The sequence below is a fragment of the Globicephala melas genome, chromosome 2 (genome assembly GCF_963455315.2).
Source record: "Globicephala melas chromosome 2, mGloMel1.2, whole genome shotgun sequence".
NCBI classification, from domain to species: domain Eukaryota; kingdom Metazoa; phylum Chordata; class Mammalia; order Artiodactyla; family Delphinidae; genus Globicephala; species Globicephala melas.
The window spans coordinates 77,666,926-77,682,126 of NC_083315.2; the positions used below are offsets into that span (position 1 = coordinate 77,666,926).

At 40.0% G+C, this 15,201-nt stretch overlaps 1 protein-coding gene across 1 annotated transcript in view; it reads left to right on the top strand.

Annotated features, from left to right (window-relative positions):
* The first annotated feature begins 2,672 nt into the window (after nucleotides 1–2,672).
* Nucleotides 2,673–15,201, top strand: part of PRTG (protogenin) — a 128,189-nt gene continuing 115,660 nt past the window's right edge. The window contains exons 1-2 of the mRNA XM_030878759.2: nucleotides 2,673–2,766; nucleotides 4,984–5,286. Of these exons, the coding sequence (XP_030734619.1) occupies nucleotides 2,673–2,766; nucleotides 4,984–5,286 (397 nt within the window). The remainder of the gene's footprint in view (nucleotides 2,767–4,983; nucleotides 5,287–15,201) is intronic.

The following is a 15,201-nucleotide window of genomic DNA, read 5'->3' on the forward strand; positions in this document are numbered from 1 at the left end:
CACAGCAAAAATAAATAAATAAAAGAGACTTAAAAGATACAAGTTTTAAAAAAAACAAAAACAAAAAAAACTATGCTCTTAGCCATTGCAGTGTTACTTAGTATACGCAAGGCACTGCAGTGGAATCTGTGGGGCATTGGAGAACTAGGTAACAAGTCCTTAGGTAGCTTATGCAGCCTACTACATGACATAAGGCAAGTATTATACATGAAAGAAAGTGTAACTGTCCAAGAAGACATGTACTGTGTTATTTAAAGAAGTATGCTATAAATTCTGAAGCCGACAGGAATAGTAGGGAAGGGAGGGAGGGATGGAGGGGGAGAGGAAGAGAGGAAGGATGGAAAGAAGGAAGGAAGGAGAAAGAAGGAAAAAAGGAAAGAAAAAAAGAAGTTTAAATTTAAAGACATAAAGGATTATACAGTAGAAAGGGCAACAAATCAGAAGCCATGGATTCTGGTTTCTAGTTACTACTTACTAATAAGTGACCTAGGGTATACTGTAAATTTTATATAATATGGTATAACTACATCATCAGGGGAAATTTATTGCTGCCCAACATGGGACAGTAAATATATCAGAAAAGTTTAATCTCATCACACTATATATATGTATCATATATATCATATATATTATTTTCACATTAGATGCAATGCTATGTTCTTCCCCAATACAAGTCAAGGTCCAAAGCCATCTTAAAAGAATCAAAGGCTCCTATGATTAATTGAAATGTTAAAGAAAAGGCAAAGTGGCAGTTTAAAAGAAGTTCTTCCCTTGCTTTTTAGCTTATCTCTCCCCTCCCCCAGCCTTTATTCTTCTGATTTACTCAAAAAGGAGAGCATAAAAGCATCTTATTAGCAATTCTTATCCAGGAAATATAAGCACTTAGGATCAATTGAAAGGGAATTGGGAGAAGGGGGAGTTAAGAGGGAGAAGACTGTCATACAATAAAAAAAATCTAGTTTAGTAGGCACACAGTTAAGAATATCACTTTGTGTATATCTGATTTATCAGATGTTTAAAACATCCCTGCAAATGTTTTATTACCTCTAAACATTTCCCCTTTCCATGAACCTTTACTCTGCTGCTTAGAAATACTTGAAATTCATCTTAATTATAAGTCAGCTTTTGGAAGCAATAGAGCCCAGGGTATTACATGCAGTTAAGTTGAAATTGTTAAGTAGACTGATCCCTATTATAGTAAGCTTCCGGGGGAAGGTTACTCCCAGCAGATGTACTAAAACTGTTGATTCCTCCTCCTTTTTTTTTTTTTTTTTTTTTTCTCATAAGGAGGATTTTTGGAACATGCTAAAGGCAGCGAGTGTGTTGATGTCCTAGTGACAAAAGCTAGATTTCTGTCAGCTGCTTTCATTAAGGTTAGCTTTTAGCCTGTGCCCTCATCATGGCCATAGATTTAGTTTGGGGTTAGGAAACGCTAATCCACATGTAAATGCTCTCCATGATCCACACATATTTAGCAGTCTGATTACATTTTTAATGTACCTTTTAACTCCTCTTGTTATCCTTAATTAATTTTAAGAGATGTGAACAAATTCACATTTGTGTCTTTCCTAGTCAGTTTAACTTCTAACCAGGTAGTATCAACGCCTAGTCCCCTAGACCCAGCTCGGAGAATCTAGAAATCTCATCTGGCCTCAACTCTCAGCACAGGGCCTTTTATGTGCACAGCTCTCACGAATTAAAGAACTTTAGGTTGAGAAAGAGATAACAAAACGTCTCCCCAAACGGTAATTGTTCATTTCAGGGCACTCTTCAGAGATGTTTTTATTTAAGCCAGGGCTGCATCTCACGGGGGCAGGGAGGACAGAAACCGTCTCCAAATGTCGCGGCTTATCTCCCGGAGATGCCTCCAGTGTAGCTGACAAATCTCCGAAGTGGGAAATAGTTTTCCCTCCACAGGGCCTCGGCGTGTGAGCGAAGGAGGGGGATGGGCAGGGGCCATCAGGGGAGAAGTCTCCGGCCTTTTCACGTCTCTCAACACCATCCCTCCCTCACCCCGCCTCCTCCTTCCCCGAATCCTAAACAAGCCCGGGGGTGGAGGGGAGTGGTCTGGGGCGGGTGGTGAGGGGAAGAGGGGCCCGGGGGCAGGCCAGGCCGGGCCAGGCGGCTCGGCCTTTGTGGCTCTGTCCTCGACGGCGAGGGGGGGGCGGGGAGGGGAGCCAGAGGGGGTGCGGAAGCGGGCCGGAGACCCTCAGCCGGGGCTTGACCCCCAGGTGCATTGTCCGGCGGGCCCGCCCCCTCCCCCCGGGGCCGCGACCCGGCCGCCACTGGGCCCCCTCTCAGCGTCTCCCTCCGCGGCCGCGCCGACCTCGCGGTCCCCAGACCAGGGGCCAGATGTAGAAAGTAGTCCCGAGGCCGGCAGCAGCGGCGCTGTCCACTCCACCGCCCCCGCCCTCTCCAGCCGCCGCCTCACTCCGCCCCCGGGCCGGACGCTCGCGCCCCCCGCCTCCTGCGAGCGGGTGTCCGTGCGCCGGTCTTGCCGCGCCCGAAGAGACCAGCCGCCGGCCGCGCCGTGCCACGCCACGCCGGTGCCCGAGCGGGAAGCCCAGGCTGCGCGCGTCCAGCCGCTGCGCGGACAGCGCCCGGAGGAGAGAGTCGGCAGGCGGACAGCGGCTGCGGGGCGGCCGGGGAGCATGCCCACCCAACCCTGCTGAATGGCGCCTTCCCTGCGACCCCTCGCCCGGCCGCGGCCGCCAGGGATGCTGCTCGGCGCGCTCCTGCTCCTGCCGGTCCTCGGCCCCGTTCCAGGTGGGCGCGCTTTCTTCTGTGCCGGTGGGGCGTGAGAGAGCGCGCGTGGGCAGGGGAAGGAGGCAACCGGGTGTGTGTGTGTGTTGGGGGGGGCGGCGGGTCCTTCGCGGGGGCGCTGACCCCCAGTCTCTGCCCCCTCCCAGCAGCTAGTCGGGAGCTGCCGCTGGAGCGCGAGGTACCGGCGGGCTCTGCCGGGGCGCGGGTGGCCGTGGGCGCCTCTCGCAGCGCCCGCCCCTCCCCGCTGCGCTCACCCGGCCGCGCGCTGCGGGCCGGCGCCCGCCGTCCACTCTCGCTCCTTTCTCCTCGCGCCATTGTCCGCGCTCCGGCCGCGTACTCGCCTTCGGGGCCAGCCTGGGCTCCGCGTAGCCCGCCCTCCAGCCGGGGCCGCCGCGGCCGCACGTGGCTTTATTTATATTGTTTCCTTAGTGGCAGCCTCGCGGCGCAGGGGGCACCGCGTTTCCGCGCGGCTTCCCCTGTTTGCAGTGGGGGCTTCCCCACGTTTTAGGGCGGGGGAGAGAATAGGTGAACTCAGCGCCGAGGTCAGACCCCTAAGTGCCCCCACTTTCCCGGATCCGGATCGAACGAGGAGGAGACGGGAGGGGTGGAATTGGAAAGAGAAGAGGAGTGGAAGTTTTGTGGCCCATTTGTGCCCCGGAGGGGAGGGAGAAGAGTCCCGAAGCTGAGAAGGAAGGTATCTAAGTAGGGTTTATTTCTAACAGCTAGGGATTTGGGGGCAGGGCCTGAGATATGTGCAAATCTGAAGATCCCTCCAAACTCCAGGCTAGCCTTGAGCAAACTTGGATGAACTAATTTTTCTCTTTTTGACGTGTTGCTTTATTCTTAAAGAGTTAAAAATTGTAAAGTGGATGCGGGGTGCGGGGTGCGCGGGGAGAAGAGGTGTTAAGAATTGGTTGTTTATTTTGTTTACAAGTTACAAACCCCAGACTTCCGTGGGTTTTTTGTTTTGTTTGTTTGTTTCCTGGAGGAGTTAGTTTTCTATTAGCAAGAGAAAAGGATCAAAGTCAGATGTGACTCGGAAACACAATGGGCGCCTTCCGGAGTGGTCCTCGCTGCGCGGGGCTATTAGGGTCGCTCGTGTCGCCCTGGGCATCCATTAGGAGAAGTCGGCAGCCAGGGCGTGGGAGCGTGACTAGTGTGTGAGGTTTGGAGGACCTGCCTTGATGAGAAACAGAGATCAGTCCCGGGGATCATGAATTCAAGACAATCAGAAGGAAGATGAAATGCCCTCCGCCCCTAAACCCCTCATACTCTACTTGGCCCCAATCAATATGCAAGACTTAAGCTAACCTTTGCGCTAAATGCAGGAGGTGACAGGGTATTAGTTGGTCATCGGATGCTTTTTCCTGATGGGGACCTGGGACGATGTGTATGCCTAGCATAAAGCCTTTACTCTGCTCTGATAAAAATGTGTATTGGTTGATTAAGCAATCTCCCATCCCTGTTAGACAGTAAGGACCAATTAGTCACACATTTTTTTCCAACAGTTGGTAGTTCTAAAAAAAATGAAATAGAAGTTTCCTAATCCGATCACCCACTGAGTACAAGCAGCAAGAGTTAGCAACTTTTCAAAGTCAAATGTTTGTCTTTTAAATACCTACCATACTCTGCAGAAATTAAGTAAATGGGTCTCTTTCAAGGAGCAGAGACGAGAGTCCTTGCTATAAAAGGGCAGATATAAAAGTGCAAACTTGTCATCTGTCACAAAAGATAAACGCACTTCCCAAAGGAGTAGGTACCAGGGGTTTCAAAAACTCTTCAAGGGACAAGGAAATAAACTTGCTTGTTCACAGAGTCGGAATTTTGCTAATGATTTCTTGTAAAATTAGACTTTTACGACTTACTCTGTTCAAGATCTTTTTGACAAGCTTGTAAAAGTAAGCAAACAGCTTGTGCTCAAGAGTTTTCCTGATGATTTTGAAACTCTAGCAAGGTACTTGAGGACAGAATTCTTAAAAGGGGTAAAAGTTATTGAAATCTTCCCTATGCTTTTTAGTATAAGATGTTGTAAAAAGATTTCTCTGATTTGTTGAGGTTAGCTGAAACTTAAATTGGTTTATTAAGGTGTTTGTAAGTTAATTAATATGGTTTGTTAAACTTTGTCTCATTACACTCTGAATATGTGTTTTACAATTGTGTGTTAAGAAATGATTTTACACTTATAATTCTGGGTATGCCTTTCCCCCCTTTTCCTTGTAGGAGTATGGTGCTTTAGCGAACTGTTTTTTATCAAAGAGCCACAGGATATAACTGTCACAAGAAAGGACCCAGTCGTTTTAGATTGCCAGGCTCATGGAGAAGTTCCTATTAAGGTCACTTGGTTGAAAAATGGAGCAAAAGTGTCTGAAAATAAGCGGATCCAGGTTCTGTCCAATGGCTCTTTATACATCAGTGAGGTGGAAGGCAAGCGAGGAGAGCAGTCTGATGAAGGATTTTATCAGTGCTTGGCCATGAACAAACATGGAGCCATTCTTAGTCAAAAAGCTCATCTGACCTTATCAAGTAAGTGTTTAAGTTCTTGGTTGTTTGACGTTTTTCACTGCTACATTTTGATGACTTCTCAATTCATTAGCATGCTAACCTGAAAAATCACACAAACATTAAGAATTTTCCTGGAGACAGTAGTTGATGCTAACTAAGGCATGCAGAAAAATCTGAGGAAAAAAATATCTAAATTCGAATGAGTGATTTAGAACAGAAGTCCCATTAGGTTTAGAACACCAAAACCTGTAGAGGTGGCTTTGTATAAATTTGTTTCAAACTGTGAAAAAAGTTGGATGAAAAGTTTGACCAACACAACAAAAGTTGTTCTAAAATCTCATTTTTGTAAATTAGTAATTAAATTTTGAAAATCACAAGCAACTTTTTCTGCTTCGTAGATGGCCCTTAGGTGCTAAATCTTTCGTATAGCCCAAGCTTCCATTTCTCTGACTGCTTTAAGATCACCCATGTTGCTTTTTAATTGAAAGAGAGGGCATTGGTCAGTAACTCTCAAGCCTTTGAAGTACTCCTAGGCTTTTCCTGCTGGGAGAGAAAGAGATTAAGGCCATTTCCATATTATGCCTAATGGACTTAAACCAGATCTGCCCACTTTTTTCCAGTTGTCATAAAGTTTGCTGTCTAATGATTTCCTTTGTATTAACAACCCAGTCAGATCAACCATTTGTCCAAGTGACCCACTGCTTGGTGGTTGCCCTGGTAACTGTTGAGTGTAAACAGGGGCCTAGGATAGTTAGAGAACTCCTTGTTTTCACTGAGGCTTTCCACCTCTTCAGGTGATCAAATACCCCACACTCAAGATTACAAAAGACAATGTAAATCTTAAGACAAAACAAAACACAGCACAACTGTATTTTAAAAATAGTTTTACAGGCATCCTAGCTACAAGCTTTTGTTAATCCACAAAAGATAGATTTTGCACTATACCTACAAATTGATCATTTACGAGATGAACAATAGGAGGAGGGAGCTCTTGAGATAAAGTCATAATCTTTAAGAAATAGTTTCTTCAGGGTCTCCACAGTTGAAATTCAGCTATTGGTGGGGGTTTCCTAGGTGACTTTATTGTAACAGTCCATGGCCATATTCATGCCATCCTCATTTCAGTAATATATTTTATTTGTACAATAATAATTAATAGTGGAAAATAAATTGCAAAGCAAATATATTTTTGTATTGAAAAATGTCAGAAAAGTAGAGGTTTCCAATTCTAGTCCCCCTCCCCCAGAATAGTATAAACCTGAGAGAGTGTCTGATAAACTCCTTTTTTTTTTGCTGTGATCATTGGCCAATAATCATCTTTTTGTGTTGTTGTTGAGTAGTGGTTTTTCAGTACAGTATTGTTTTCAGGATAGTGTGCTTTTTATGCTTATGTCCTGTTCATTTAATTTTTGTCTAATGTAAAATTGTTCTATAGAGTTGTAATTTTTCTACCTTTTTGGGTTTGTGGAATATTGTGTTTTCATATCCAGGAACTGTAACTTGTATTACCTTGCCAGAGAGGAGAGGGGCAGGATGGAAAGGTGGAGGGGGGCAGATGGGCTTTGAAAGATGAAGCATTTGTCATGACCACACGGTATTTCCAGGACCTCCTTAGAAGCCTGACAATTCTAAGGCACTCAGAAATACTTTGAAAATACACAGAGCTTTCAGTTTTCATAAATAAAGTCTGAACAGTATTAACATAGTAATAGTGAAACAATGTTAATATTGGCTTTTTGAGTAGCGTTAGATTTTGTATCTTTATAAAAATTATTAATGACAAATATTTTATTAGATGTGAATCATTTTGAAGGCTTTTGTGGTGAAGTATTCATATTTTAAGTATCAAAAACTTTCCAGTTAAACTATGTAGAACATTGCTTTGCTGTTAAATATCAACTGTAGTATGTTAGTTATAGGAACCACACTTCTCATATGCACACATTTTATTTAACTTAGAGGAGGTGCTTTGCTAGGAAATTGCATTCAGTATTGTAGATTTAAAATAAGAAATGCATAGTGGGTTTAGATTTTTCTTTAGAAATGAAATTTCTTAGAGATTTGAAATTCACCAAGTTAGTTCTGATATCTGAGACGGCAATGTCCAATGACATTGTCGTCTCAGATGACTTTATTCTGTGTTCAGGGTAAGATGTTATACGTATTAAACAGGAAGAGAATAGGCATTAAGTGGACATTCTGTTTTTGTGGGTTTTTTTTAAAAGGTTAGTTCTCTCCTAGTTAGTGAAAGCAGCAGGGTGCAGGTATGTTCTTTTTATTTTCTGGTCAAGGATTTTGTCAGCAAACATATCTTTTAGTTCTGAAGTGTAATAAGTAGATCTGCACCTGGAAATCTAAAACTTTAATCTTTGCAAGTTTTAGATTTTTAACACAGGCAATCAAGTCTTGGTTTCTAAACTTAGGAACTAGAAGCTGAAAGTTGCACTCTAGGCAAGAATTCCATTATTCATGTGTAAATTAGGAATTCACAGGGTTAAAAGGTTAGAAACTGGCCAGGATGAGGTTTACCCTTGTGATAAAGAGCAGATGACCCTCATTCATTGGCCGAAGCTTTCATGTAGCTCTTCTGCAAAGTTAGTTATTGCCATGAATTGTTCTTGAGGAATGCAGAAATTCAAATGTGAACAGGCCTTTCCTTAAGTGTCACTATGGAGCCTTATCTCCCAGGCACATCAGAGCTGGCTGTGGGGACAAGGTTCCTCCCCAAAGGCCTGGAGGCTTTGCTTTCCTGTTGTTCATCCAAGCACAAAAGGATTTGTCTAACTTAGTTTTTCTAAGGCATCCCATTTTTAAAGGAAAGTATAGGGTTAAAGTAATATTTAGTTTTTTTAAAAAGTTAATCCTTTTTATTGATAGCCATTTTACATTTTCATGTAATGGAATAGGAAGGGGAGTAATGTGGGAGGCTCTTTTTCTAGTTGTATACAATAGTAAGAACAGAATATTAAACCATTTCCCATACATTTCAGTATTTTTAACTGAGAATCAAATTTTCACTTTCATAGGTGCTAAGTCTTCACTACATAAATAATCTAATTTAAATATTTTAGGAGTGAGAAGTAATCTATGACATCTTGACATTTCTTGCATTCTAATTGTTGAAGTAAGATAAATTTCATAGGAAAGCATTAGTGTGGTAAAACGGTCTCATATTTCAACAAGTTTAAATTAAGATGAGACATTTGAGGGAAGTAAAGGAGGAGGCAGGTTGTGTTGTGTGATGTGTAGAAGACTGGCCAGTAAGCTAGTGATTAAACAGGAAGCTGGTTGTTTATTTCCTTTCCATAAAAGGTGGAAATTGAAGTCTTAGGATAGAGGGAAGGGGAACATAAAGCTGGCTTATATTTGTTGGGTTTTTCAGGACTGTTTGCTTGGGTGCAAAATAATTTTTTAAATGAGCATTTGTAGCTGGAAGACCATAGGAATTATTATAACTTTATGATGGATTTTTTTCTCCGAAATTTTGAGATTAGTTTTAGCATCCATAAAATTGTTTTTTGGGGGGGTGTCTATTTCTGTAATTTTATGTAGCAGTATTTGTTTCCTGTAAAAGGATGTAGGTTGTTTTCCATGAATAAAATGTTTATTACTTCAGTTTAAGTTGAGATGAAACTTGAGGTTTTTTGATGAGATTAATGAAAAACTGTTCTGTGAGTGTGGTTCCTAGCTTAAAGAGTAGTACATAAATTATAGCTCAAAGCTCATCTTGAAATGTGAAGTTAAAATATATTGAAAACATTTAGAGTCATGTTCGAAAGAAAAGAGGGTGGGTGGTATACTGAAAAGAGAAAGGTAAGAGCTATGAGACTATTAGCCTAGATTTTGAATTTTATTAATGATCCTGGACCCAAGATGGGCAAGAGTTTGCTTCATTGTCACTTTTTATTGAGATTTGTAGATGCTGTAAAGGACATTGTCTCTTACCTGTGTGCATGTTCACTTCAAATCAAGCTGTTAACTTAAGAGTGCTAACACAAAAGTAAAAATTTTTTGATTTTGGAAAAATAAGACAGACGGAGATATTTAGAGAGACCAATCTGCCAACATTGTAGATAAGATTCAGATGGTGCTCTCTGGGTCTAAGAAAAATCATCTTTAAAGAGAAGGGGGTATGGTTCAAAAATACGTATTTAAATTAAAAATTTACTAGCTTAAAATTGCATAAGTTAAATCAGGGAAGTAAAAGCACATGTAGTTCTACAGGCTTATTTACAATGATACTTGGTTCTTAAAGTCTGTCTGCCTAAAAGGTTTATCAGGTACCTGGTGATCTCTGGGTAATGGAACCAGTTTTTCCCACTTTGCACTTGATTAGTGAGGATCATTTCTCATCTGCAGAAACCTGTAACGCTATCTCACTGTTTTTCAAAGTTGTTGGATTTTTTATTTTTCAATGAAGCAGGGTCCACTGAGGGGTAGAATTATAATTTGCTTTAAGATGTATAAATGTGTTTGTTTATTTTATTTTTGTCCAGCTTCTTAATGGAATTTTGAAAGGGCATTTGGTATGGCCCTCTTGTGTCAACTAGCTCTGATTATTCTAAAGAAAGGCCCTAACTCTCAGCACTTGTTTGCCCAGGCATTTGTTGTCATTGCTCCTGAATTTAACAGCTGGGCCTATTGATGAAGTCCAGAGCAGTTTAAAAGAATAGCAGAAAACAAATCTCTTAAGCAGGGTGTTAGGTTGAAGGAGTATTTCAATTCATAAATACATGCATTTGAGGTTACTTTTTTGAAAACCCTAATATTCTTGACTACAATTTTGAGAGATGATTTTTATTTCTCCTAGGCAGAGGTGCTCAGTTAGGGTTGATTACTTTCAGGTTTTAAACTGGCAATTACTATTTTTTTAATGGGGATTTTATTTTTCTTTAATTTTTAAATTTTTGATTTATTTTTGGCTGTGTTGGGTCTTTGTTGCTGCATGCGGGCTTTCTCTAGTTGCCGCGAGCAGGGGCTACTCTTCGTTGAGGTGCACGGGCTTCTCATTGCGGTGGCTTCTCTTGTTGTGGAGCACGGGCTCTAGGAGTGCCGGCTTCAGTAGCTGTGGATCACAGGCTCTAGAGCGCAGGCTCAGTAGTTGTGGCGCACGGGCTTAGTTGCTCCGTGGCACATGGGATCTTCCCGGACCAGGGCTTAAACCCGTGTCCCCTGCATTGGCAGGCGGATTCTTACCCACTGCGCCACCAGGGAAGCCCGGCAATTACTATTAATATGAAAATAATAATGTTAAGTCAGGCATTTTGCTGAGGATTATAGTTGAATTTTAAAAACAGCACTGATTATTGATATGTTTTAAGAGAAATTCTAAAAGTTGTACCCCAAATAAAGTTTTTGTTGTCAGGGCTATTTTATTTTTTAATTTATTTTAAAAATATATTAATTTATTTCTTTGGTTGTGCCAGGTCTTAGTTGCAGCACGTGGGATCTCTTAGTCATGGCATGTGGGATCTTAGTTCCCTGACCAGGGATTGAACCTTGGCTCCCTGCATTGGGAGCACAGAGTCTTAATCGCCGGACCACCAGGGAAGTCCCAGTCAGGGCTGTTTTAGTACTTCTGAGAGTTTATAGTGTTCAGACTCTTTATTAAAACATTTTTAAAACTCTCATTTGTTAAAAAATCTTGGTAAATGAGAGGAAGAAGAAGATATGGTTGTAATCATTGAAGCAGTATTGGAAGTTGTCCTAACATGGTAATCTGCACAGAGCAAGTTCACAGTCAACAGTTGACAATGATGTACAAAAAAGGTAAAAATGTTCCAAATTACCTTCAGCAGCTATAATTCTGAAGCCAAGTGAACTGCTTTAGGGATATGTATTGCAGAGGATAAAGGTGTCATCCTCACAAAGGTCTCTGACACTAATCTGACAAATACTTTCCTGACTTTTACATTCCTTGGTTTTTTTCTTTTTTTAACCTCTGGTTCTCAGAAACTGCTTTTGATGAGCTTTAAAAGCCAAATTCTTATAGACTGAGCAGAAGGCATGAATTTAAAAGGTTTGGGAATTTTTTTTTTTAAGTTTCTGGAGGGTTTGCCTTTTTCTTGTGTTCGTATATATGTATTTTACAGCTTTAGCGTTTGTAGTGGCTAGATTAATCACGTAACTATTGGAGAATGCAATCACTGTTCAGGGTCCTGGTTTCAAACTTGTATCCTCATTGGATTTGTTGTTAGGACTGATGGAAAGAAAATTTTCTTTAAAATTTTTGCTTTATGAAACTATAGTAAATCCCTGTTTAGAACAGTGTGACCATTTTTTTTAAATGATATTGCTTTATATACTTTCTCTAAATAAATCATATTCCTTTGGAATAATCCTCCAAAATGACCTTTTTATTGTTTTGTAGTCTTTTTAGTACTACTCAGAATGGATCTTCCACTCCACCAACATTTACCAAATAAGTAAATAAAAAAATAAATTTCTTTTTTTTTTTTTCGGCTGTGGATTACATTTCTTAGGGTTTCTCAGCCTTGGGGCAATTGACATTTTGGACTAGGTAATTGTTCATTGCAGAGGCTGACTTTTGCAATGTAGCATGTGTAGCAGCATCTCTGGCCTCTATGCACCAGATGCCAATAGCACCCCTTCCTAGTTGTGGTGACCAAAGAATGTATTTTGGGAGGCAAAATCACCCCTGGTTGAGAACCACTGATGTTTCTGAGAGTAGTGCAAAACTTCTTTCCAAGTGTCACTAGGCTATTAGTATTTTAACTGTTTCTGCGTTAACTTGATATTCAACTTTTTTTGGTTTTAGCAGTGTTAAATTTATTGATTGGAGACGACTTACTATTTTTAGGTACTGTCAAGGAAGCTTGATAAAGAAATGTATTTGGATCGTTGTTTGTCTAATTTGGAGTGATGCCTTTCCATCCCTTTTCACACATAGTACATTGAAAACTGCTACTAAGAGTTTACCCTTCTGTAGGTTCATTCATTTTGATTTCAATATTTCAGATCTTTTGGGGGGGATATCTAGTCTAAGAGTAAATGCAAATTTCATTTAACTGTGTTTATGTAGCACCTTTTTTTTCTTGATGTGATGGACACCATAGTTGAAGAGATATGAGAAATCTCCATGTGTGGTTAATGTTAGAGAACATCTTTTGTGATGCTCTGCATGGTGAGAAGTAAAACTGTGTGAGATTAACAGCCCAGAGAATAACATTTGCTGTGTGGTACGTTTTTCATTGGGTGAATGGTTAACCGAAATATTTTCAGCTAATTCAGTGGTACCATAGACTTATTTTGGGCAGAAGCAATTTCACTTCTGCAGATAATTATGTAAAGATGGTAGCATCTTGTGAGGGCATCAAGGGGCGACAGAAAGGAAAAGAATTAGACACTGAAGTATATTAACTAGTACATAGAAAGTCACAGGCAAATTGAGTGGTTATTATTGAAATATTTGTTTTAGATTACTTAGTAGTAGTGGGCAGGGACTTCATAGTTTTTATCTTTCCCAGGATATCACTCTATGTGTGTGCTTCCGTTTTGATTAAGCTGTTTATGCTAGTAAAAGTTATGATTGTTGCTACATGCAGTTAGTCACCCGTAGAGGCCAGTAGCCACTGGTGGCTCAAGTAGGCAAGTTGAGATAGATGAAGGAGGAAGCAGAATATTTTAATGAGTGATTCTAGTGCTGAGCAAGTCTGGCTAAACGTTTTTGGCACCATGTGTTCTATGCCAAAAACGTTACTTGGAGTGGAACAAATCATCAGTTAGTTCAAAATAGAAGAGAAGAATGCACATTTTCATTATATTTGAGGAAAATAGTGTTTGAGTCAAAACAGAATTATAATATTCCTGAGTGCTTATTTTCCTGTCCTTGTAGTCATTTCATAAAGAAATTATGAAGTTGACAATTTCCAACAGCTGGTAAATACTCTTCATGCTGCTAAATTTTTACTGAGTTGCTGGGAGGGGTGAGGTCGGAAAGCAGAAAGAATGACTAAAAGGCAGAAGAGCCAAGCATTAGTGCCTTCTCCATTGTTGGTGACTTATACGACTTTAGACAAATCACTTCATCATTCTCATCCTTGTCAGATCCTTGTCTTATCTGTAAAAATAGGTACCTGGGGGGAAAAAAGGGAGGGATGGATATTGAGCAACACAGTGCCCTTAGTTTTTTAATTCTGTTATTGTAATTCTAAGTAAATGGCCAATAAATTATATTTTTTGTAAGGCTGAGCCCAATCACATTGCAAGAGAACCATTTAAGTCATTGAGAAAAAATTTTTAAAAGCTAGTCAGTTATTTAACTTGGTACTTTTAAGGATTCATACTCTTGCAGTGGACCTTAGGAAGATCTGCTTTTGGAGATGGGGAGGCCTTAAACCAATACTGATAATTTGAACTAGTACTATTTTTAAGAGTCTAGAAAAATAAATTACTTTGTCTGGGATTGGACAATTCAGAATAGTTGTGCTGCTTTGAAGGTTGATGTAGTGTAGGAGAGGTATAACTTTACGAATATGTATCTGGTTCTGCTAATAATTAATAGTGTATTCTAATGTTTATTGACTTGGTGTTTAAAAAAATAGTGCTGGTTTCATCTTAAGAGAGTTTTGCTAATGTTATTAGTGTTTTAATAGAAATAGATTATACTGGCTTCCCCACTACGACCGCCAATTCCTGTTAAGAATGATAAGGTTTAATTTTTCCTCCAGCTTTCAAACTGAATTAGCTTGAGTCCCTCTGATTGGATTTAAAGTAATTTCGATTAAAGTACTGACCTCAAACTGGACACATAACAAGAAAAAAATGCTTTGATGTTGGTATTGCATTTTGGTATTTTTTTAAAAGGGAGTTCACAAATTTTCTTAAATAATTGTATCAGCTAAATGTGTTCACTGTTTTCTTAATAAAAAGAATTCACTTTTTGTATATTTAAGAAAGCCATATTTTCATGCTCTGACTTAGTAATACTTTTAACATAATTTTAACTGAGGGACCAACTTCAGTAAAGCAATAAGATTACCAAAAGTTTCACCGAAAGCAATATGAATGTTATCCCAGTGATGGAATATGATTTCTTCAAAGCCTATAAGTATCTTTACCTGGATGATTTACTGCATTTTTAGAAATCTGTGATAATTAATACTTGAAAGAAAGTACACAGACAGAAGAAACTTTGTGAAATTTAAGTTTAATTTTCAGTCTACCAGTTGTCAACTTGGAAGCTCTGATATGTAAGGAAAAAATTTTACTGCTTAGCACATGGTACAATGAGAAATTATAAGTGGATCCACAGTTGGTCAGTAGAAAGGTGATAATTTTCTTACCATACTAGAATCGACTCCACCATTCTTTTTATTTTTTTAATTGAGATATAGTTAATGTACAATATTATGTAACTTACAGGTGAACAACATAGTGATTCACAAATTTTAAAAGTTATACTCCATTTATAGTTATAAAATATTGCCTGTATTCCCTGTGTTTACAGTATATCCTTGTAGCTTATTTATTTTATACTTAGTAGTTTGTACCTCTTAATCCCTTACCCCTATTTTACCACTCCCTGCTTCCCTCTCCCCACTGGTAACCACTAGTTCTCTATACCTGTAACACTGTTTCTTTTTGTTATATTCACTAGTTTGTTGTAGTTTTTAGATTCCACAAATAAATGATGTCGTATAGTATTTATCTTTCTCTGACTTATTTCACTTAGCATAATACATCCAAGTCCATCCATGTTGTTGCAAATGGCAAAATTTCATTCTTTTTTATGGATGAGTAGAATTGTACGTATATGTATACCACATATTCTTTATCCATTCATCTGTTGACAGACACTTAGGTTGCCTCCATATCTTGGCTATTGTAAATAATGCTGCTATGAATGTTAGGGTACATCATGTATCTTTTTGAATTAGTGTTTTGGTTTTTTTTGGGGGGGGATATATATACCCA